The sequence below is a fragment of the Ceratotherium simum genome, chromosome 5 (assembly GCF_057802395.1).
Source record: "Ceratotherium simum simum isolate JZ-2026a chromosome 5, ASM5780239v1, whole genome shotgun sequence".
NCBI classification, from domain to species: Eukaryota; Metazoa; Chordata; class Mammalia; order Perissodactyla; family Rhinocerotidae; genus Ceratotherium; species Ceratotherium simum.
The window spans coordinates 25,251,924-25,275,521 of NC_141904.1; the positions used below are offsets into that span (position 1 = coordinate 25,251,924).

The following is a 23,598-nucleotide window of genomic DNA, read 5'->3' on the forward strand; positions in this document are numbered from 1 at the left end:
ACGTTGAAACATCACGGTTTTAGATGGTTGCGATAAAAGGTTTCAGCAAAAATGCGTATGTCATTGGTTGCATGATACCAAAAATTGTGCCTTCTTTTGCTTTAAAAAAAGTTTGAATTTAGAAATAAGTATCTTTTACAATCAAACAAAACCATTTATAGTCTCTGAATCATTATGTAATGTAAACACGTATTCAGTTGTGCCCCAAAACAAAAAGATTGTTTGCGCTTAGAAACTTTCAAACTTTGAAGAAATCAAGAAGAGTGTGCATATTTATGGGTTTGTACTTGTGTATGGATCTTTTAAAAGGCTTGACTCCTGGTGGGCATGTAATTTGGCACAATGCTTTTGTTCTTTGCGAAGCAATTTTGCAATATGTGCCAAGAGTTTGAGAAATGTTCTTACCCTTTGAACCAAAACCTTTTCTAGGAATTCGCCTTAGGACAAATGTGAAAGATGTCCATCATTATAACTAAAGAGTGAAAAATTTTAAATAATCTGGACATACAAGTGTAAGAAAATGGTTAACAAACTATAGTGTATCCAAAGCATGAACTACTTTGCATTCAGTAACATGATGTTAAAAACATATATCTACTATCATGGGGAAAACATATTAACTGAAAATGAGGGATCCAAATTTTAAAAAATTTGATCGTATCTTGATATAAATTATGCATATGTACCTCTATGATAACACTGATCAAAAAGTATTGCATTTTCCTTTTTGTTTATACTTGTTCTCCATTAGATGATGCATAATTTGAGGGCGAGGATTGTATTTTATTCAGTGTATTCTTCTTATTGTGCATAATGCTTGGTATGTTGTACATCTATAACTTCTTTTGAATGACTAAGACAGGTGAAAGAAAATGATCTGGTTGTCTTTATATAACAGAATTATGATTTTTTTTTTACATTTTAGATTGTATTTAGTACTTTATTGCTTGTATGATCAGAACAGACAATTTTTAAAGTAATAGTAAATTTATATATCAGAAAAGAGAAATGGCATCTTTTCTCCAGAATTGCTGGTAGCTTAGATATCTATTGCTGAGATGGTTCTTTGTAATTTGGCTCTAGTTTAAATAACCCTCTCTTAATGGGCCAGCCTAAAGGAGCAGATCTGTTGCTTGGCTTCCTTTCTACCCCAAGGTATTCTTTTACAGAATGAAAGTACCCAATAATGCAATGCTGAATCATTATTAGCTCTAATTTGGGGGATTGAGCCTTGAGGTAATGAGTGTTTGGGGTCTGATTCTGTGAATGATACTCACTCTCGGCTTTTGCTTCATCAAAGGATTTTATCTTCATTCGCAAACATTCCTTTTCTCCTAGAAACATCTTCCACGGTGCCCTTGCCAGATAAATACATCTCTGCCTGAGATATTAAATCAATACATCAAATTAATTGCAATGAGTTGAGACTTGACACTAAAAGAGAATACATGACACCTAGCTCAAGTCAGAGGTCACTATGCTGAATTGCTTTTAAAATCTTTGAATTATGCATTTGAGATGTTTGCTGCTGTATCTCAGTTGGAATTTATTTTTAGTAAGAATATAGTTGAGACGAATTAGTGCTACAGACTTTTTTTTATTTTTTCATTTTTTAAAAAAAAATACATGGTCAAACAGAAAGTCTCCTGCATGATAGGCAAACAAAACACACCTTACAGGTTTATTAACTTCAGTCAATAGATTGTAAATGTCCTAATGTAACTGGAATACGTCTTTTCTGTTTGGTTGCCAAGAATATAATCTGACTCCTGGTTTTATTTCCCCAACCATATCCTTCACTCAGAATCTGGAGCTGAAAATCTCTCAACAATTTCAGCTGAAGGATGTTTGATGTAGAAAGAATTGAGCTACGAGAACAGACCAAGGGTCCCATCTAACAGAGGAGAGTTGCTATTTGCATGTGTTATGAAGGTCCACCTCACCATTCCCCTCCCATACCCAGATCATCTTATGCTTCACTTCTCCAGGCTCGCATAAAATTTAGAAATGATCTACAGCAGCCCATGGGGTGCTTTTGTGAAAATTAGAAGAAGTCACACCTGTCAGGCAGAACAATTAGAACACGAGACCTCCTTGGATGGGCTAAGTAGCACAAGGTTGTTCACCAGTCCCCTACTGTCCCTTTGGCTAGGATCCTTTATGAAATACACAAATGCACAACTCTGGATGGCAGCCCTGGGTAAAGAGGGAGTCTCTATCCATTAGTGTGAGAATTATAGGAAGCATTTGAGAGGTATGGTATGAAAAGAACACATCCAAATCTTGTTTGGCCTGGGTCCCACATGTTTCGGTACCTATAGGTCTCTAAAAAATAGTTCTTGACTATTTCAGAGAATACCAATCCTGTTGATGACAAATCCAGAGAGTATAACAGACTATTTTGATGTATTGCCAAGGTTTGAGCCACAAAATGGCAACTTTCTGTGGTTCAACCTCAATAGCTCACCCTATCAGAAGTGCGTGGCCATTTTTTGATGTTCTGATTACAAATGCTACTTGCCTCTTATGCTTACACCTCATGCCTTGATATTCTTTCCCCATATGTAAACTGAGCTGGTATCTTAAATGGGTGCCATCTCTGCCCAGCCCTGTTAACCTTTGATACTGTTGAAAACAGCTTTGATTTGATATTATCGTTACTGCCAGCACGCTGTGTGGGTGCCAATTTCAGGATACCGTAGTAAGTGGAAAGTTATAAGTGGAAAGTTTGTAGCAGGAGTCACCAGCATCATTTTTAAAATATTCCTAGAAAAAGAAAATGACTGGATTAATTGCTGGATAAATATTTTGCAAAATACATATAGTGTTTTTGTAGGTTATAATGCTCCAATATGGTTTAGCTGTTTGTATGAGTAAATGAATTCTTACCTGTCAATAAGAAACTTTATTCAATTTCCTCTTAAAAATTTAAGATAATGAACTGCAAAAAACCCTGGCACTCATGCTCATGTGCTTTGCTGCTTTGTTTATTATAGGAAAGGAGAGGAAAGAAGGAAGGGACGAAGGGAAGAAATTAGTTAAATGTCCATCCATAGAGGAATGGATGGATAGACTGTGATATATGCCTACAGTACAGTAGTTAAAATGAAACAATTAAATGTATAGTTATCAGCGTGGATAGATCTCAAAAACGAAATTTACTAGGGGGTTGGGGACCAGACTTCAGAATGATCCATAAAGAATGATACAATTTTTGTAAATTTTAAAAACGCATAAAACGTTTCCATATGCTGTTTATATACAAAAAAATATGATGAATATGTAAAAACAAAAGTGAGTTGGATACATGCCCACTCCAGGATTATGTGTGCTTCTGGGGAAGGATGAGAGCAACTAGCATTGAGGAAGGCATGTCACCTGCATCTGTAATATTATAAAATCAGAAATTAATATGGAAATATGTTAATATTTGTTAATCTGATAGGTACCCAGATGTTGGTCACATTATTCCCTTTATGTTTGAGTATTTAATTATAAATATTATATAACAATGATCATCTGTATAAGTCTTTATAACTGGAAAAGATAAATAATATCGAATAAATGGATTTTCCTTAAAAGTGCAGATGCTGTTAATCTTTTTAATGCCCTCGGATTGTCTCAGGTGCGGAGTCACGGTAATCTAAGGGTCTGAGTTAGAGTATGCTGGTTGGAGTGATCTGATTTTTTTCAACAATTATTTTAGGGAAAATGGCCAAAATTAAAACCAGGAAAACTGACTTTTGGCACAGATTCAATTATACTCACTCGGGAAACAGACATTGCACATTTCTTGGATAAAGTAGTTAGATTCCAACATAGGATCTTGTAGTTAGAGATAATTAAAAAAAAAAATAGGTCATTGAATAAATGGTATGTTTCTGTACCCAGATGGGGAACTATGGTGGGGAAAGCTTGGTGGCACAGTCTCAGACTTCCTAGTGTAACTAACATGAGGATGTTGTAATAGTATGTAAATGGCTCCACAAATTCCTGAGAGACTTTCACTTCCATAGCTCTGCAGGACCAATAACTGATTTGGAATACTGACTGGGGCTGTAGGGGCTGCGTAGAAGTTGTTGGTCTCTCTTTGAATCATTTGGGAAGTCTTCCTTTGTGTGGGGTTGGGTTTGTGCAACTTTTTGGTTAGCAACAACAATAAAGGTACGGATAATCTTATCTTAATAGACCACATACTCTCTGTTCTCTTCTTCCCTCATCCTGTATTCACTCCCCTCTCCCATCTGTTTATTTATTTAAGATGAATTACTCTAGTGGCTTTCGCTGGGGAGGAAGGTGAACGGAAACACACTGGTGTGTGCACTGTACGTTTGTGTGTGTTGAAGGTGGGGTAAGAGGGCACTGGTTAAAGAGAGACAGGAAAATGAAGACTGGAGAAAACTGTGTAATTTATGATTCTTACTTCTCCTCTACTCTCACACTGTACTTCACCTCACCTCTGACACCAGATGTGGGGGTTTTTCCACAGATCAAACAATTCTGTGACACCAGCTGAGTATCCTCAAATTTAACGTCAGATCCCACAGGTTAAGGTCTCCGTCCACAAGACTGCCCCCTGGACACCAATCAGAAGTCTGGGTTGTCACTTATTCTTCTGATTGACTGCCTATAAATCGGAGGTTACTTCGACCCCTTCTTTGGGTTTGATTAATTTGCTAGAGCAGCTAGAATTGCTTGATGTGTGGAAAAACCCCCACATCTGGTGGGTATTGTTTTTTATTCCATCCAGCCACTCTGTATGTTTTGATTGGAGAATTCAATCCATTTACATTTAGAGTGATTATTAATATTTGAGTGCTTAATATTGCCATTTTATCTCTTGTTTTCTGGTTGTTCTATATTTCCATTGTTTCTCTTCCCTTATATTTCTGACTGCCATTTCAGTTTGGTGGTTTTCTGTGATGGTTTTCTCAGTTTTCACTTTAATTATGATTTGTGTCTCTGCTCAGATTTTTTGTTTAGTGTTTATTATGAGGTTTGTATAAAAGATCTCATAGATGAGATAGTTCATTTTCTGATAGCCTTTTATCTCCATTAGCCTAAGCAGGTTCTATCCCTTTCCTCTTCTCCTTCTAAGTTATTGTTGTCACAAATTATTCTGTTTTGTGTTGTGAGTTTTTGACTAAATTTGTGTTTATAGTTATTTTTGATGCTTTCCTTCCCTTTATCTTTTCTGTTAGAATTAAGTCTTTTCTAACCTGTTCTGATGGAGAGCTTCAGTTTTCTGATTTTGTCTGTCTATTTATCTCCCTGCTAAAGGCTTTGTAAACTTTTTTCTTTTTGTTTCAGGCATAAGGGCATCTTTGATCATTTCTTGTAAGAGAGGTCTAGTGGCAAAGAACTCTGTTAGCTTTTGTTTATCTGCGAAAGCTTTTATTTCTCCATGGTATCTGAAGGATAGTTTCACTGGGTAGTGTATTCTTGGTTGAAAGGTTTTGTCTTTCAGTATTTTGAATATATCTTTCCATTCTCTCCTAGCCTGTAACGTTTTTGCTGAGAAATCCATGGAAAGCCTGATAGGAGTTCCTTTGTAGATTATTCTCTTCTGCCTTGCTGCCCTTAATATTTTTTCTTTGTCATTGACTTTTGCCAGTTTTACTATTATTATGTGCCTTGGAGAAGGTCTTTTGGCATTGATGTAATTAAGAGTTCTAGTGCCTTCATGTGCTTCTAAGTCCAGTTCCTTCCCCAGGTTTGGAAAGTTCTCAGCTATTATTTCTTTGAACAAGCTCTCTATTCCTTTCTCCTTTCCTTCTCCCTCTGGGATATGTATAATCCTTATGTTGCGCTTCCTAATTGAGTCTGATATTCTCGAAGAATTTCTTCAATTTTTTAAATCTTAGTTCTCTCTCCTCCTCCACCTGAAGTGTGTCTATGTTTCCATCCTCTAAGTTATTAATTCTTTCCTCCATAACATCAGCTCTGTTTTTTAATGTTTCTAGATTTTTTTTTATCTCATTCATTGTGTTCTTCATCTCTAGAATTTGTTTGGTTTTTTTTAGAGTTTCAATCTGTTTGGTTAAGTATCCTTTCTGCTCATTCATTGTATTCCTGAGTTCATTGAACTGTCTGTCTGAGTTTTCTTGTAACTCATTGAGTACTTTATGACAACTACTTTGAATTCTCTGTCATTTAGATTGTAAATTTCTGTGACTTCATGTTTGGTTTCTGGAGACTTGTCATTTTCCTTCTGCTCTGAAGCGTTACTGTAGTTTTTCATGGTGTTTGTTGAATTGATCCTTTGCCAAGGCATTTGTAGTAGTATCAGTTCGCAGATTCCACCTGCCACCTCTGGGGGGAGGCAGCAACTCTGTTTTCTGAACCCACCGTGTCTGCTGGAAGTTGTGTCTATAGTGCTCACCTGCATTTGCCTGTTGGCTATAGCTGCTTTTTGGGTTACACACGTATAGGCAGGTGTTCTGTTGAGGAATTGCTGCCGTGCCCGAGGACTAGCTGAGCTGGTGAGCAAGGCAGGAGGAGTGGGGTACTTTCTTTCATGTGCACTGGCCCACTATGTGCTCACGGGTGGTTTGCCTGGGCTGCTGCAGTTGCTGGGGGTGCCCATGAGGTGGCTGAGCTTTGCCACTCAGTGTTGAGTGTTCTTTCAGGCCAGGCTGCAACTCAAAAAATGAAAGCGTTCACATGCAGGCCTGCCTGCCCCCCAGCCTCCTTTTACAGCCCCGTGCCAACTGCTGTGTGAGGGCCTATGACCTAGATCGCTGCCACGTCGGAGGAGGGGAGGAGAGAATCCACTCACCTCCTGCCACTGCTTTCCAGGGATCCAGTACCTCCACTTTCAGATGTGTGGCTGTGTGGATCTCTCAGACATCCTATTGTGCTTTGTAGGGAATCCTCTGTTGGTTAATGAATGTCCATTTGGTTGTAACATAGGTAGGAGAGACCAAGGGAACAACTCACTCCACCATGATGCTGATGTCACTCTCTAAAATTACTTTTTATAAATCGCCTGGGAATAGCCATTTGATGGGAGATCACAGGAAGTATATATAGATGTTTTTATTACTCTTGTTGTTGAGTAACAGAAGAGTTTTCAGATATTATTCAGTCAGGCCATTGTTCTCAGAGCTGACCATAGCCTTTGTGGGAATTAGACAAGGCCCCGTCCTCCGGTGGACATGGCCCAATACCAGTATTCATGGTTTGGTGAGCTGAGTGCAGGCTGGATTTCAGTCCCCAAACAGCCGTCAGCTGGGCATAGTTTTTTAGGACAAGACCTGCTCAATTGTATGTGGCAACCCTGGTTGTTCTTCTCTCCAAAAGCCAAGATGTCTTATAAAAACCTGCCCTTGACATTAGCACAAGGACCACACACCTGAGTATTAGAGGGCAACCATAGTAGGCATATGCACTGGAGAGCAGTGCATTTCTTGAGTTCAGTGATTTACGTGAATCTGCACAGAATAAAATACCAGTAAATAATAAGGGTCCTATAGATGCAGGTGATAAAGATCCTGTACTGTACAGACTGAGCTTGGAGCATATGCAAACAGCCACACTGAGAAATCTGTGCAATTAGTATATCAGCTCTGATAGATCAAAGTGCATGGACCATTGTGGGATTCAGAACAGGATCAAGGAATAATGTAGATCTAGGGCCTGTGTGTGTGTGTCTGTATACCTTTTGTTTCAAAACAATTTAAATCCAAATCATATCTTTATTGCTTAGGAAAAATGTGATTAAAGGGGCCTATTGGCCCCTTTAAGCCTATTGGCTAGGGGTAAATACACACATATATATTTATAATAATTTATAATTTATATATGTCCTATAAATTTTAAGATGAGAAATTTAGCAGTTGGGTTTGGCATACTTTATTTCTGTATGTAGATATAAAGATCTCCAGAAATCAGGGCTTGGTTGGAAGAAACCCTTCAACAAAGCATGGCAAGATTATTTCTTAGATTTTTCACCAGTGGCCTTAGAAGTCATCTAGGCCAAGTTGCTGCTGCTCATTGCAGCCCCCTTTCTATTGCATCTGAGTCAGTCATCCATCTCAATATGAGTACTCTTGGTAACAGGAAGCTCACCAGATTTGAGGTAGCATGTGACCTTTTGGGCAGCCTCAGTTATTAGATACAATTATATGCATGCTGAGATGAAATCCTTTTCCTTGTGATGTCCATCAATGGGCTTTGATTCTGCTTCCTGGACAAACCTAGAACATGACTGTTCTCTCTTCTATGTAGCAACGCTAAAAATATATGAAATGATATAATTCTCTTGTCTCTAGACTGAGAAAATAGTAGACTAGACAATCATAAAACAACTGAAAAAAGAAAAAAAACAGGAAGTAGAAATTATTCCAAGTCTCTGTTTTTGCAGAGACTAGCATCTCTTTCTGAGAATTTCTTATTTGTATAGAAAAATAACTCTCTTTTTGTGATTTAATAACCACATGCTGAGCAAATACATCTTGCTTTCCAATTGTGGATGAATAACAATGCCAAAAGAGCCTTTACAAGGGCAAAAGAACCAATTACCTTACATCCCTGTCTCTTAAATTGTCTAACATAAAACAGCAAAAAAAAAAAAAAAAAAATTGCCTCTAGGACGATGCTACTTCATAGCATACATTTATATCATGAAATACACATTTTAGTTTTTTCCCTCAATGGACTTTTGTTGGAAATTATAGAATTTGGTACAAGTCCTCAAGGTTGTTTGGTATCAATAAGTGCCTAGCGGTAGATGGGAGGGAGGAATCTTGCAGGTTTTTTTTTTTAATTCCAGAAGATGTATCCAAAATACTAACTTTAATTTTTACTAACAGCAAAATCTTTTAAGGAACAGACCTAGCATGTTCTCAGAAAATATATATAATTTCCAGAACAGAGGATTAGCTAAGTAACTTTTGGTATATTGTTATATCACTACTCAAATTATGGTTATAAAAACAGGGATAAATGGGGAAATATTCACGATATTGTATGTTTCAGTTAGTAATAGTTTCAGCAGTGGAAATAGTGAAGTAATGATTTATTGAGCAATGTCTTTATATGCCAAGCATTAGGTGAGGTATTTAATGTGGAAGAATAATCATCTCCTATTTCACAAGAGAAAGATACTAAATTCAGAAAAGTTAGACAGCTTTCCCACTTCTCATAGCTAAAAGTGGCAGAATCTGGTTGTGACCCCAAGTGTATACAGCAGAATGTCATTCAAAGCCTTTCCTGAAACCTTGGAAGAATTTCAGCATTTGAGACATTCCATGCTGTTTTAAAATGATCCTTCTGCTAGATTCTAATATTCAAATTCTTTTTCCTTTTGTCTGTCTGTTTTTTCTCCTTTCTCTCTTCCTCCTTTCTTCCTTTTTTCCTACCTCCCTCCTTCCTTCCCTCGTCTCTAAGATTACAATTGTATGCAGCATTTTTACATCATTCATGACAATCATTACATTTTAGTCACTATTTACACATACCTCTGTGTCCATAATTTATTGAATCACCATATGTCTGAGCTGGAAAGAATCTTGGAGATTATATAATCAACTCCCTTACTTTACAGATGAGACAGTAAGGCCCAGAGAGGGGAGATGACTTGGGCACAATCACATAGCTTGTTTTTGAGAGAGCCAGAAGCCAATTTTAAGATACCTGGTATGTAGACCAGTGTTCATCCAAAGGATAAAATGTCTACCAGATATGTTATATTTCATTTTATACCTCTTCATGACTTAGGTCCAGAAGGTGCTCAACCGAAAATCTAATCATCAACAGAAACGAATTTTCTCATGGAAACATAGCTTTCTACATTACAGGTTAGGTGGCTGCCATGATGTCAGGTCAGCATAACTCAGATGGACTGATACCATTCACTCAGGAAAAAATGGATGTGTGTCTCAGATAATATTCAATCAGAAAACACACACACACACACACACACACATAATGTGCTTGGTGATGGGATATACAACAATGGACCATTTCCTTATAGAGTTTGCAGATTAGTGTGTATTTAGTTTTGTGTATAGTGGGCTTGGGTGTGAGTGGCTAACGAATCATAAATAATAAACTAATATGTTGAAATATCATTAAAAATTGTAACAGTCTTAAGAAAAAATAACAGGCTATTATGATAGAGAATAATGAGGGTCATGACCTACTTAGATAGGATGGTCAGGGAAGGACTCGCTAAGAAGTAGACATTTAATCTGAGACCTGAAGGATGAAACTCAGGGAGAAGGAACTACATGGGCAAAAGCCTTGAGGCTGAGGCTGGAAAGAGCTGGGAAGAACTTTCTTCAATGTCAGATACCAGGTAAGGAATCAGTGAGGTCTCAGGCAGGGTATTACAGGCCATGGTCTAGGGCATTTGAGTTTCATTTCAATTGCAATAGAAAACCTTTAAAGAATTAAAAACAGGAGAGTGATAAACATGATTTTCTGTGCAAAGATTATTCTAGGTAAAAAGAGCAACAGCAGGTGTTAAACCCATGTTTGGGTTAGGTTAGCACCGTTCAGAGTCACAGCATTGACATCACTCATTCATGAGTGAGGTCACCATCACTAGGGTACTGACACTTGGCAACCACAAGACAGAATATCCTAGAGGGGGATTAAAGGATTATAGATTGGGCATTAGGTTATGTATTGACCTGTATAATCCTCCTGAAACTTTGAGCTTCTGTAGTTCTATGAACTGAGCTAATTATTGAGTCTTTTTGGGAATTACAGAAAACCATAAAATCAAAGGAGTTATGTTTTGGAACAGAATCCTCCCAAACCTTAGAAATTGAGCATATAATCATTTACAAGGGGGACATCCCTTCTCAAGTCGGGGTTGAGGTATATAATCAGAACCTCCTTCCATTAAAGCAGAAGGTCTCAAGTTTTTGTGTGATATGTAACACCTGGTGATTTTGTTTAAAATGGAGATCCTGCACTCCCATTCCTTGGAGATTCTAATTTAATAGATCTGAGGTGATGCCTGAGAAACTGCAACTATAATAAGCAACCCAGGAGATTCCAATGGACCAGGTGTACAAAGGCTGTACTTTGAGAAACACTGGGCTTGGTGTCAAGGAACCCTTACCCAGATCCTAGCTCTACATCACCTCTGGCTGTCATCCACTGAGATCAGGAATATTGTAGCTCTAAGGATGTTTTAACTTGCTGTGTAGCATTGTTAGGTTATTCAACCTTTCTGAGCCAAGGTCCCTTCATCTATAACAACACTTTCCATAAGATGCTGTTGCGAGGCCAGAAATTCAAAATGCAAAATGCTGACTTGAGCACCTGGCATATTGCAGCTGCTTACCAAACAGCAGTTATCATCTGCTTTATTTCTGCCTGTCTAATTTATTTGGCTGCCTCCTTCCTACTCATATCGGTTTCATAATGCGGAGTCAGCATTCACCTGTGTTGGTTTGTTTCTCAGTTATTGTCATCTTCCTCTTGCCTCCACCTCTCCCCCAAATTCCCAGAGACCTGCCTTTACCAGGTATCACTTTACTTAAAGTTTTGCGCTCTCTCTGCATTATTTTAAAGACACTAGAATAAAAACACTAATATTACAGCTATGGAATATCTATAACTATCAAATTAGGTTATTTTTGTGTTCTCTGCTACTTAACTTACAATTATCTCTTGTAAAGCCACTTGTCTTTCCTGTTTAATTAAACATGAGTACTGTGAAGCAGAGAAGACTACGTAGTGGTAAGACGAGGTTCTGGAAAATGCTACCAAATTATGAAAAACATTTGAGTTGCATTAGCTTCCACAGAATATAAGCAAAGCTTGAACAGAAAGAAAAAGGTCAGTCCACTCTGGGGCACCAGGCACACTAATTTGTATATGTTGTCTTCGAAAATTCAAATTTAAAAAGACTTTACGTGTAAAAAAGATGATATAATGACTAAAATATGGTTGAATTAGTCACTTTCATTTTCAAATCTTCATGTATGTTTGAAGTAAACAGTCTGTTTCAATCTGTTTGTAATTAAAAGAAAGTATTCTTTGCATTAAACACAATTGCAAACAAACTCTAGGTTGTGCTGGAGGAGAATTAGGGGAGAAGTTAAATATTTTTGGGATCCAGATATTCATAGAATACGGCTGGTTTCATTTGCTAGGTTCCATTTAATCTGCCTTTCAATGGGCCGAATAAGAGCCAAACCAAATAACCATGTTTAACTATGTTTTTCAGAATAAAAATATTGTCATGTTGTCTTACTTTATCTTTAAGTAAACTCCTAAGAAAACTTTTACAAAGGTATAAAATTTAAACCACAATTAGCTACATATTTGGAAATTTAAGTTTATTTAAGAGAACAAAATTACACTAAATGAGAATGGTGCCAGAAAATCCAGGTTCCACAATTGCCAAGGCGCTAAACTTTCCCTGCCACTTTCCACCTAACTCTCTCTACCTTATCCTTCCTCTGGGTTAGGGGGTTGGGATTTTTATATCATCCAGTGGTGTATCTTGAAAAGGAGGAAAGTATAGCGAACTGAGTTTTCTCCTCCCCTGCTTTTTGCAAAAACAGGAAAAATGCTTGACCTTCCCAGGAAACTTACCTATGGTTCATGTTTGATTTGGGGGAGGAGGGGTAGGGAGGGACAGGAATTATAAATATGAAAATGCAGGAATAATAAATATGCAAATACAGAGATATTTACATCACACCTAGTTCTTTTCTCTATGCACTATTTGCCACAGGTTAGCCTACCCCCACTAGGGTAGTGGCTAAAATGCAGCATCTTGGATTAGAAAATTACGAAGTAGCCCCTTAATGACCCCAAAGAGTCCCTAATGATTCCAAGTTGTTTAATTCACGTGCACACAGTTGTTTTCTGTACTAAGCAGAAATGCCTCGTGATTTCTTCATTTTATATTTTGGAGAAAGGATTTTGTTTAGCCTTGTTGAGCTCTCTATTTCTGCTTATTAAAACTACTAAAAGTAGCATGTCAGGATGAAAACTATGGGCATGAGCTGGGCTGTTTAGGGTGGTTCTGGTTTTATTTTTAAAGCAAAGTTGCTAGTTATAAGTGATTCCTGCTAAATAATATAATAATAGATTCAGCTAAAAAAACATTGCCCTCATTTTGTGTGCTCTAATAAAAACTAATACGTTACAAGTTTATTTCACTCATTTACCTAACGAATATTTGTTAAGCATGTCTTATGAGCCAGGCACTGTTCTAGAAGTTGTGAACACATTAATGAACCAAACAAACCAAACCCCTGTCCCTTGGCGTGTACATCCCAATGGCAGAGTGAGATAATAATACTAATTTTTTAAAAAGTAAACAGGTGATGTGAAAGACCATTTTGCCTAAAAGATTAATTCTGTAAGACAAGAACTAGAGAAAAGTAAGCACGTTTTAATATTGTTTCAAATGTGCTTGTACAGCATCAACTGTGGATAAAATAGCAAACACGTTTTAATTGCCTTTGAGATTTTCTGAAGTTTTTCCCTCATTCATTTTACTTTTGATGAGGACTGTCATAATTAAAAATCATTCTTTTTCAAAATTAAACTCATTTACTGAACGCTGAGACAATAAATCTGAAAAAGAGTTAGTATAATGCAACCTCAAAGCTCACACAGCTGAAAAAATGGAATTTGCAAAACTTACTGATCTTGCTAATACTGAGTTCTGATCAAGAATGTACTAAATTTGCTTAAAATTTATTTGTCTTAATGAGCTTTTATCTTTTTTTATTGGATAATTTAAAATTTGTTTATCTAGTTTTTCTTTTACTTCATCAAGATTACTGTTTGTTTTTAATCGTTATTTTCATTTAGCCATTCAAATGAGTCTTTAAATAAACTTTAAGAAGATATTTTTGAATAGCTGTTACATGCATATGGTACAAAATTCAAAATTCAAATGAAGCAAATTCAAAATGGCTCCTTTCCTTTTTTTATCCTCAGCCACCCAGGTACTCTCCCTTGGTCATTTTCTGTCACTAGGTTCTTGTACATCTTTCCAGTGATATTCTAAATGAGCTTCACAAACTTTAATGTGCACATGAACCTTGTTAAAATGCAGATTCTGATTTAAGGGGTCTGGGCTGAGGCTTAAGATTCTCCATTTCTACCAAGTTGCCAGGGAGGCTGGTGTTGCTAGCCCAAGACCATGCTCCCAGGGGCAAGGTGGTGAAGCATATTTGTTTATATTTGTCTCTGTATTTATTTGCTTATGGGACTGAAGAGAGCAAGCTATTCTCATACACAGATACAACTTACCACTTTCTACTACGACTTCAGCACTAGAGTTCCAGCCTTGAGCTTTGCCTTGTTACCAAGTTTTCTTCTAATCTTCGTCTGTCTTACAGTATTTTAAAAATCAAACCATAAATGAGTGATGAAAGCTAGCAATATGGCCATTTGAAGCATGTCAGCAGGTAATGTGTAAATCACAAGGACTATGAGAATACCTCTTTGCAAATTATTCATCTGCTTTTTTTCTTATGGGTTAGAAAAGTCCTCAAAGCCAAGCACCCTCCTAAATTTTGGCAGGGAGCACACTGAGAACTTTAGCTTGCAGCCAGTACCATTAATCTAATAAAGATGCCATCATACTTGGAAATGGTACAATTAAGTTCCCTGAAATCAATATAAAGTGCAAAGATCGTTTAAAGATTTTAAAGTCATAGACATTCATATTCTATCTGCCTGAATAAAGTAGTCTTGAGAGATGATTGTGATCAATATCACGAGGGGTACAAACGTTGTCTTTCTTGGACCTGTATGTGAACATAATTCAGAAAGCGTGCGGGTAACTCGTAAAAGAAAACTAAAAGTTCATGTTTGTTTCTTGCTCTCTGCAAGAAAATGAGGACTAAAGGACTGAAATTTGCCCAGCTACTTTGTCTGCAGAGTACATTCACGAGTACTTGCTAACACAACACAAGCTTTGGTTTTAAAAGAGAACCAACATCAGAGGCACTTTTCAAAAATAAAGATCTGGACCATCAAAGTCTCCATTTCTCTGTTATTGGCAGAAACAGCCAAGGGGGTACAGGTTTCCCTTTGATGCCAAGTTAGTATCTATCAATGACTCTTTTGGTTTGAATGGCTCCAGGGTCTACCACGTGGAGAGCTCTTGGCCTGGGTTCTGAGATGGTTGTTTTGAACCACTTGAGACTGCCGGGAGAGTGATTTGAGTCTGCCTAATCCTCTTGAACATGTGCTATTCTACCTGCAGTCATGATTCTCAAACCTAGGTTATGTAGACCTAGGTTATGCATATTAAGTGGTATGCACAGAGTCATAGAAAACAAACAGCATATCCTCCCAAAGTTTCAATCAAATTAAAAATTTGTCAGGCTCATATTAAGACAAAATAAAAAACAATCAAACAAACATGAATATACAACACAGTAGAATGCAAAATTCTAATGGATTTCTAAGTCAAAAATGAGATTTCAAAACAATATTGAACTTAGATCTATGCCTCCAGGCTCCTTGAAATACACATTTATTGGTTTCGGCCAGTAGAAGGATATTTCAATGGGAGAATTTTAGAAGTACTGTGATATACATTAAAAGGGCATGAGGAGACGGGAAACCAGATCGTTTGAATAGCAACTACGTTTCTTTGCCTCCTGCGAGCCTCTGGAGTGGACCTGTGCCAAATATTTTGTAATCAAGAAAGTCGCTGTCATATTTTTTAAATGTTGACTTTCTAGAGGAAATGAGGAAGTGACATAGAGGTTGCTGAGAGACCCAGACTGGTTTAAGAGATATCATCAATGAACTTCTAATAAATGATTTCTACAGAGAAAAATCTGTGTGTTTTGGCTCTTTGTAGACTGGAAGAGGTAAAAACCTTTTTATAGAATTAACCCATTTCACCTGGAAGTAAAGAACAAGTCACTTCTTTACAGAAAGAATGCATGATGTAGTAAACATAGTTTGTCACATAGCCCTGGTTTTAATCCCTAGCTTCCAACTAAAGTTCTCCAGGTCTCAGTGTTCTCATCTGAAAAGTGGGACAAGCACAAGGATGAAAGGAATTAGTGGTGGATCCATGATTGCCCTGTCCTCTTTATTTTTTCCTTCTATACCTTTCCATCCCTACCACCATACCCTTTGTGCCTGGGAAATCAACAATGAATAGTACATGTCCATTTGAATGGGAAAGTGGTGCTCTACATTAGGAAGTCAGACTAAATGACCCTGGTCTCTACCAACCCTGAGATTCCCTCTGACGATCCATGAAAGATTTTGCTAAGGAAGCGTTTAAAGAAATAATCAACCTCCTAAAATGTAAACACGTTTAGATTCTACTGTTTACTGGCACTTCAAAACTGGATTTACACAAGAGGATGACCCTGAAACAAGCTGGGAAAAGCTGTGTGGCATTTAGATGTGCATCACATATGCATAATTGATTCCTTAAAAGGTTAAATACCCTTAGCATATGTATGGATAGTGGTATAGCCATGATGGGTTCATAATCATTATGGCATAATTCTAAAGTAAAGGTCATGTTCCTGCTTTGGAGATTCCAGGACTGGTATTCAGAAAAGCATATGTTTCCAAGTAGATAGCTGGGTGAGAGAAGCTACTCTTTTCCCAAACAGAAGGGCTATTCATGTAGCTAGTACACTTGGCTTTATGAGGCAGCCGACTGCCACTAAATTCTCTTTGGAATTGAAATGCAATTACATATCGAGGACAAGCGCTAAATATAAACAGAAAAGGCCAAATACATGGCTTTTTTTTTTTTTTGCTTTGTTTTTGCAGTATATTTGCAGACAGAATTAACTACCTCAAACACACTATAATCCTTAATTGAAACACACAGATCAGGCAATTTGGTGAATCATTTAGCAGCTTTTTTCAGAAGCTTATTGTAGCTCTGAAGGACTGGTCTTTTCTTGTGTCCATAAACAATTATAAAGATGCTAAGAAAATTAATAAAAGAAGCAAATCACTAAGAAATATGCAGAATGAAATATCATAATATATGCCACAAAAAGCAGGAAAAAATTAGGCAATGTGTTGCATAAAGATACATATATAAGTGCCAAAAGTACATACATGGGAATAATTATTACAAAAATACAAGTTATGGGTTTCTTCTTTGGGGAAGGAGGGAAATACTGTCTGTATGGTGCACACTGGAGTTTTTACTGAATGAATGATTTATGGGTGTTTATTGTTTGTAAATATTATTATAAAATCTTTTTTGTGGTGCGGTATATTTCCTACGTTTTAAAAATGAAAAGGCAAAATAACAAAGCAGTGAAGAAAAGGACAGATTAAGTTGGTAAAAAAACAGTGTACTATAGTAATATTAATAAAAGTAAATATATTGATCTCAGGTGATGGATGTATTTTCATATTATCCTTTTAAAAAATTTAAATACATGCAAGACAACTATAAAACATAAGTCCCTAGAAGAGTTGAAGTAGAAAGATGAGAAAAGGTATACCAGATAAATACTAACAAAAGAAAACTTGTAGCTTTTCAAATAACGGGAAAACTGGACTTTAGGACAAAATGTAATGTTGTTTATTCTCTGTCTTCAATTCCTCTTTCTCCGTTCTTCCTCTGAGCCTCCTCCATCCAAGCATCTGCTCTAACCTTCCAGTAACTTTGATAAATCATCTCTGCCTATTTTTGTCTTATTTCTAGCTAACCATTTTCAAAGCCTAGGATCTTTCATTTCTCAACTCTGGTAATACTTACTATCTGTGTACCACTGATTCTGGTACTTATATGCCGTGTTTTACTGTTATTGACATTCATGCATTTCTTTAATTAAATTGTAATATCCTAGAGCTAGAGACTATACCTTATTCATCTTTTAACACCCCCCGTCACCTCACTCGGGGACCTGCCATATGGTAGAACCATGTCACCTGGCATATAGTAGAAAGTCAGTAAACATGTCAGCAGTCGACTGAAAAATGGCTTCTGAAAGCACATTAAAAGCTCTTTTAGGATGTTTGAGTACTTTGCCGATACTATGCGTTTACATTTTCTAAGCAATCTTTCTCCTCCACAGTTTTAGAAGGGAGAGAGGAAGAGACACTATGGTTGGAGAGTGACCCAAAGCTGTGTGGAGTTGATGAGGCTAAGACCAGAGCCTCAATAGGAGGGCACCCCTGTCTGGACTAACCTGGGAACTCTCACAGGTTCTCGACTGATCTTTAAGGGCAGGGACTGCGTCTAATAAGCTTTTTTGCCTCTGCAACTGGAACAAAGTCCAACATATAGTACATAGTCAATAAATGCTTTTGCAAAGGGGGAGAGAATTAAATATTAGTCTGGGATAATTTAATTCACTCCCATGGCTTCAAAACAACATATTATGGAAGGCTTCCCAGTGTGGGCCTTTAGCTCTGACTTCTCTCCACTGGGAGAGGTTGGCTGGGAGGGTAGAAGAGCCAGCCTGGCCCAGGCAGGATGCAGATGTTAACACTAGACTTGATACTCTGAGCTTAGGGGCTGTTTGGAGCAAAGCCGAGTGGAGTGGATTTGGTTCTGCCAGCTGATGGTGGACTTTGGAAACAGGCAAAAGATGTTTAAAAGGAGATGGGGAAGCCCATGGAATAGATCTTCAGTGCTTGTCCTACTGGCCACCAGGAAGTAGCTGGAATTCCTCCTTTATCCTGGCATACAAGATAGGCTGTGTGCTGCAAACCTCTTTTAAACGTACTGTTTTTTTGAATAGGCAGTACGTAAAGCAAATGGTACAAAATTCAAAGGGTACAGTAGGTATACAGTAAAAACAAGCCTTTGCCCAAAGTTGCTCTCTCTAAAGACGTCTACAGTTATTCCACTTGTGTTTAAGTATACATAAATATTTCATATTGGGTATATGTATACATGTTTATGTGTGTTTATATATTTTCAGAGAAATAGTTCATCTAATAACATACAATATTGAATCTTGATTTTTTAACAGCTTGTGCTGTAGTTCTTTCCATTTTTATTTTGATTGTCGTTAAAATTCCAGCCTTTAATATTGCCTCGTATACTAACAGTGTTCAACATTTGTTTCCTGAGTGAATGAATGAATGATTTAATATTAATCTTGAATTCATTTTGAACCTAAAGGTCACCCACTAACAGGTTTTATAAATGCCTTATCTTACACTCCATCTCCAATAATCATCTTTTTGCCTATAAACATCGTATCCATCCCTCAAAGTTAATCTCAAAAAATCTGTCGTGCAGGAATCTTTCCTGAATATTGCCTCTCAGGCTCACCTCCAGGAGTTATCTCTAAGCACTTAACAATAGTCTACTATTTTTGATTGTCCTCTGATTCTTATTTGTTCATAAAACAACCTTAAAGATGTGAATAATGCTGAATAATAATTTTTTATTGAGTACTTATCTGTGCCAGACACTTGGCTAAGCAGGTTATATACTTAATCTTAAAGTAAGCGATATTATCATCCTTGTAGCACACCTATCAGTGCCCTCCCAATGGCCTCTTGACTCACCCTTAAGATCACAAGCAGACCATTTCCATATATATATGGAAATATATATATAGCCAACATGGGCAGGCCAGAAGTGCCAACATATTGACACCCCAGAAGTCACCCTAACCCATGAGATATGGACATTTGTGGATAAATGCCCCAGCTTTCTCTCCCCTCACTGGGAAAACTTTGAGCTGTGATCTACCCAGTCACTTCTAGCATCCCTGTGTGATTGAGCCTCAGGTGCCCATAGGTATAAATCCCTTTTTATCTCACTCTTTATTACCTTCTCTCCCTTCCCTTTCTCAATTCCCTACTTGCCAACTTCCTGGAATCACCTCCCAAATAAACTACTTACATTCAAATCATTGTCTTAGAGTCTGCTTTTTAGGGAAATCAAGCCTAAGGAAACTGAGGTTTAGAGTGTGTAACTCTTTCAAGTTCACCTACACATCATGTGGCAGATTCACAATATGAACCAGAATCACGCCAAAAAGCACAGTACCCTACTGCCAACTAGATGGTACATGCCTCAAAGTAGGCCAGTGAATACTGTGTTCCCTCTACAGTGTGTTTCAAAATGCAAGCCAAAGTCAGAACTCAATACGTACTTCTGCTGGTCAATGCCATTTTCTGTTTTGGATTGTCTCTTTTCCACCCCAGCACATCAGGACATGCATTTTAGGTGGTGTTAGCTAAACACATGTGCTCATAATTTTTTACTGAAATTGTGACTTAAAAAGAGTTTCTCATGCTTGTTTAGTTGCTGAGTGTCTTCTTATTGTTCTACAGATAGCAACTTCATCCTTGCGAATGCCCAGGTGGCTAAGGGTTTCCCCATAGTCTACTGTTCCGATGGCTTCTGTGAGCTTGCTGGATTTGCCCGAACTGAAGTCATGCAGAAGAGTTGCAGCTGCAAATTCTTATTTGGGGTTGAAACCAACGAGCAACTGATACTTCAAATAGAAAAGTCACTAGAGGAAAAAACAGAATTCAAAGGAGAAATTATGTTCTACAAGAAGAACGGTAAGTTGGCTGTCTTTGATTGGTGCTCATTGGACAGCTGTGAAAGGTCACCTTCTTTCAACTCAGTAATTGCTCCATCACTCCCTTTAAGGCTTAATGGTGTTTCACATAAATACACTCTGTTATAGAAATTCCACAAATGACTTGGACGTTGGCCCTATTTTAGCCATTAGCAGCATAAACGGCCTGAAAATTTAGCATTAGAATTATAATTCTTCAATGTCAATATACTAACTGAGTTAATATAAGCTAAAGTATACTACTATTATATTATGGTCATTCTTAACATATGTATTAGATATGATCGTTATTAATATATTAACAGGTGATCTTTTATCCAGAGATATTTTTCCAAATTTTATACCTTTAAGAACCACATCTCGACCTCAGTCATTAAGGACAGGGATCAAGTGTTCGCTGAAAGAAAAGGAAGTTAATTTACAGGACATCAGCATAGTCATTTTCTTTTCTGGTTCCCCGCCACAGAATCTTTCTCACTACTCTTTTAAATTCTAAAGACAAAATAGGAGACAACACGATGTCTCAGGGTGGGAGTAAATTTGCCTGGACTCAAAACTGCCACTGGGGAAATACTAGGTATTTTCTTGTGGCTGCAGTTTTGTAACTCTCCTCTAAATGAAAGAGGATCTAGGGATGGGTATGGTATCTGCAGTGCTTGGGTCCTATGTGGGAATAGATAGCTTTATCCCATGGGCCCTGGTAGATGGGATGAATCTAGGAGGCATTAAATTGGGAAAATGCAAAATCAAAAATGAGAATGAACCATCATTTTCCAGTTTCTAAAGTTCTATCTCTCTCTTTAATAGTTTTCCTTTTTCCTTTTAGTAACATAACCCCCTGAGTTTTAGCTGGACACATGGCTGCCAAGTTAGAGAATACATTTCCTAGGCTTCTTTGCAGTTAGGTGGGCGTGTGACTGAGTTTGGACCAACGATATGTAAGAAAGAATGACTTATGCAACTTCTAGGCAAAATCTCTAAAAAATGAAATTGTTTGCCCTTTTATTTCTCTTCTTCTCCTTTCCTGTGGTGTTATAGACTGAATTGTGTCCCTTCAAAGTTTGTATATTGAAGCCTTAACTCCCAATGCGATTGTATTTGGAGATGGGGTCTTTAAAGAGGTAATTAAGGTTAAACGAAGTCAAAAGGGTGGGACAGTAATCCAGTATGACTAGTGTCATTATAAGAAGAGAAAGAGACACCAGGGATACGCACACACAGGTCATGTGAAGACACACTAGAAGACAGCTATCTACCATCCAAGGAGAGGGGACTTAGGGGAAACCAACCCTGCTGGCACCTTGATCTCAGACTTTCATCCTCCAGAACTGTGAGAAAATAAATTTCTGTTGTTTAAGCCGTCCAGTCTGTGGTATTTTGTTATGGCGGCCCTAGCAAACTAATGAGTGTGGGTCAGAATGTTAAGGTAAGGTTGGAAAGCCAGCTTTAACTATTTGACAAGGACAACATCATAGAGGAATGTAGAGCAACAATATGGAAGGAACCCACCCCAGACAAAGACAAATACATTTCCATCTTGTTTGAATCACTATATTTTGGGGTCTTTTTGTTACAACATTTAAATTGTACTTTAACTCAGAGTTTCTCAATCTTGGCACTATTGACATTTTGGGCCGGTAATTCTTTGTTGTGGGAGGCTATCCTGTGCATTGTAAATGATTAGCAGCATCCCCAGTCTCTATATCTTGCTCTCAATCCTTAGTATTGTGGTCTTTGTCAGGAAGAGAAATAGGAGCCTGAGCACGGGAACGTCATCTCCTTTTATAAGTTATTTGTCCTTGGAGGACATTCCTTGATCTTGTGACTTTTGGAAACATAGTAATGATGAAACATTGGAGAACACCACTCTGGGAGGGACAGGGTATCCAATTTTTTGGCACTAGGAACACAGTTCAGACCACTGTGTCCTTCCCAGTGTCAATAGATAAGGCCTACATAGCAAATATGATAAAACAAAAGGATTCTAGCTCTATCTAATTATACCACAATCATTGAAAAGAGGGCCTGAGATAAAAGAAAATAGAGGATGTCACTGAGAATGCAGACTGGTAGAGAGTGATAAAACCACCATCTGGTGAAACAAAGGGAAAAGGAGTATCCTTTGTCTGAAATATCCGCTGACCGCAGGCTTGTTCTTCTTAAGTTAGGTGCCTTGTATAGGTCACTCCAAATCCATTTGAGTGTCTTCCTTTTTAAGAGTCCTCAAAATATCCAAATGTGGCACCACTGAGAAAGGTTCAGGGCAAGGAGGAGAATCTAGGTGGGAAGGCTAAAGGATGGAGACTTTGGAGGCCAGGTAAGTAGAAAATATGGAGCACGGGGTGGGAGTCAACACCCCAAAGAATTTCCTGAGCCCAAATTTTTATAAGATGCCTGCGGCCTTGGACCCCTTTGTGTGGAAATCATTAAAGGCACCAATCGTCTCTAAGCCAATCACTATGGGAAATTGTCTGGCATTGTGAGCAAACTAACTGATCCAGTTACCAGTGATTGAAAACTACTATCGCCCCTGTGCTAATCATGCTGTTGTTTAGCTATCTTTATAAATCTTTCTCTCCACAGACGACTGTGGGCCTTTGAAGGCACAATCTGTGCATTAGTTATTTCCACAACACAGTGCATAGAGCTTGAGTCAAGAGCAGTGTCCACCAAAAGTTAGTTTCCTAGTAAACGCTTGCTGAATGGAATTGAAACTGACTACTAGAGGGACCTATGGATACTTTACAGGATGTCTGGATTTTTGATTTTTAAAAACATGCTTATGACCTCAAGGGTCCTCCTTCTTTCCTTCAAGGCTCATTTTCTTTTTTTTTTTTTTTTTTTTTTTTAAAGATTTTATTTATTCAGTTTTTCCCCCCAAAGCCCCAGTAGATAGTTGTACGTCATAGGTTCACATCCTTCTAGTTGCTGTACGTGGGACTCGGCCTTGCGTTGGACGGAGAAGTGGTGCCTCGGGGCACTCCCGGGATCCGAACCCGGGCCGCCAGCATCAGAGCGCGCGCACTTAACCGCTAAGCCACGGGGCCGGCCCGAGGCTCATTTTCTTTTAATATACTTTAGATAGTGGATGCTCGTCTATCATCCTCTCCAGATA

The 23,598-nt window shown here is 37.8% G+C and overlaps 1 protein-coding gene across 1 annotated transcript in view; it reads left to right on the forward strand.

Moving 5' to 3' along the window:
• Window positions 1-23,598, forward strand: part of KCNH8 (potassium voltage-gated channel subfamily H member 8) — a 369,427-nt gene that overhangs the window by 94,246 nt on the left and 251,583 nt on the right. The window contains exon 2 of the mRNA XM_004419411.3: window positions 20,230-20,463. Within this exon, the coding sequence (XP_004419468.1) occupies window positions 20,230-20,463 (234 nt within the window). The remainder of the gene's footprint in view (window positions 1-20,229; window positions 20,464-23,598) is intronic.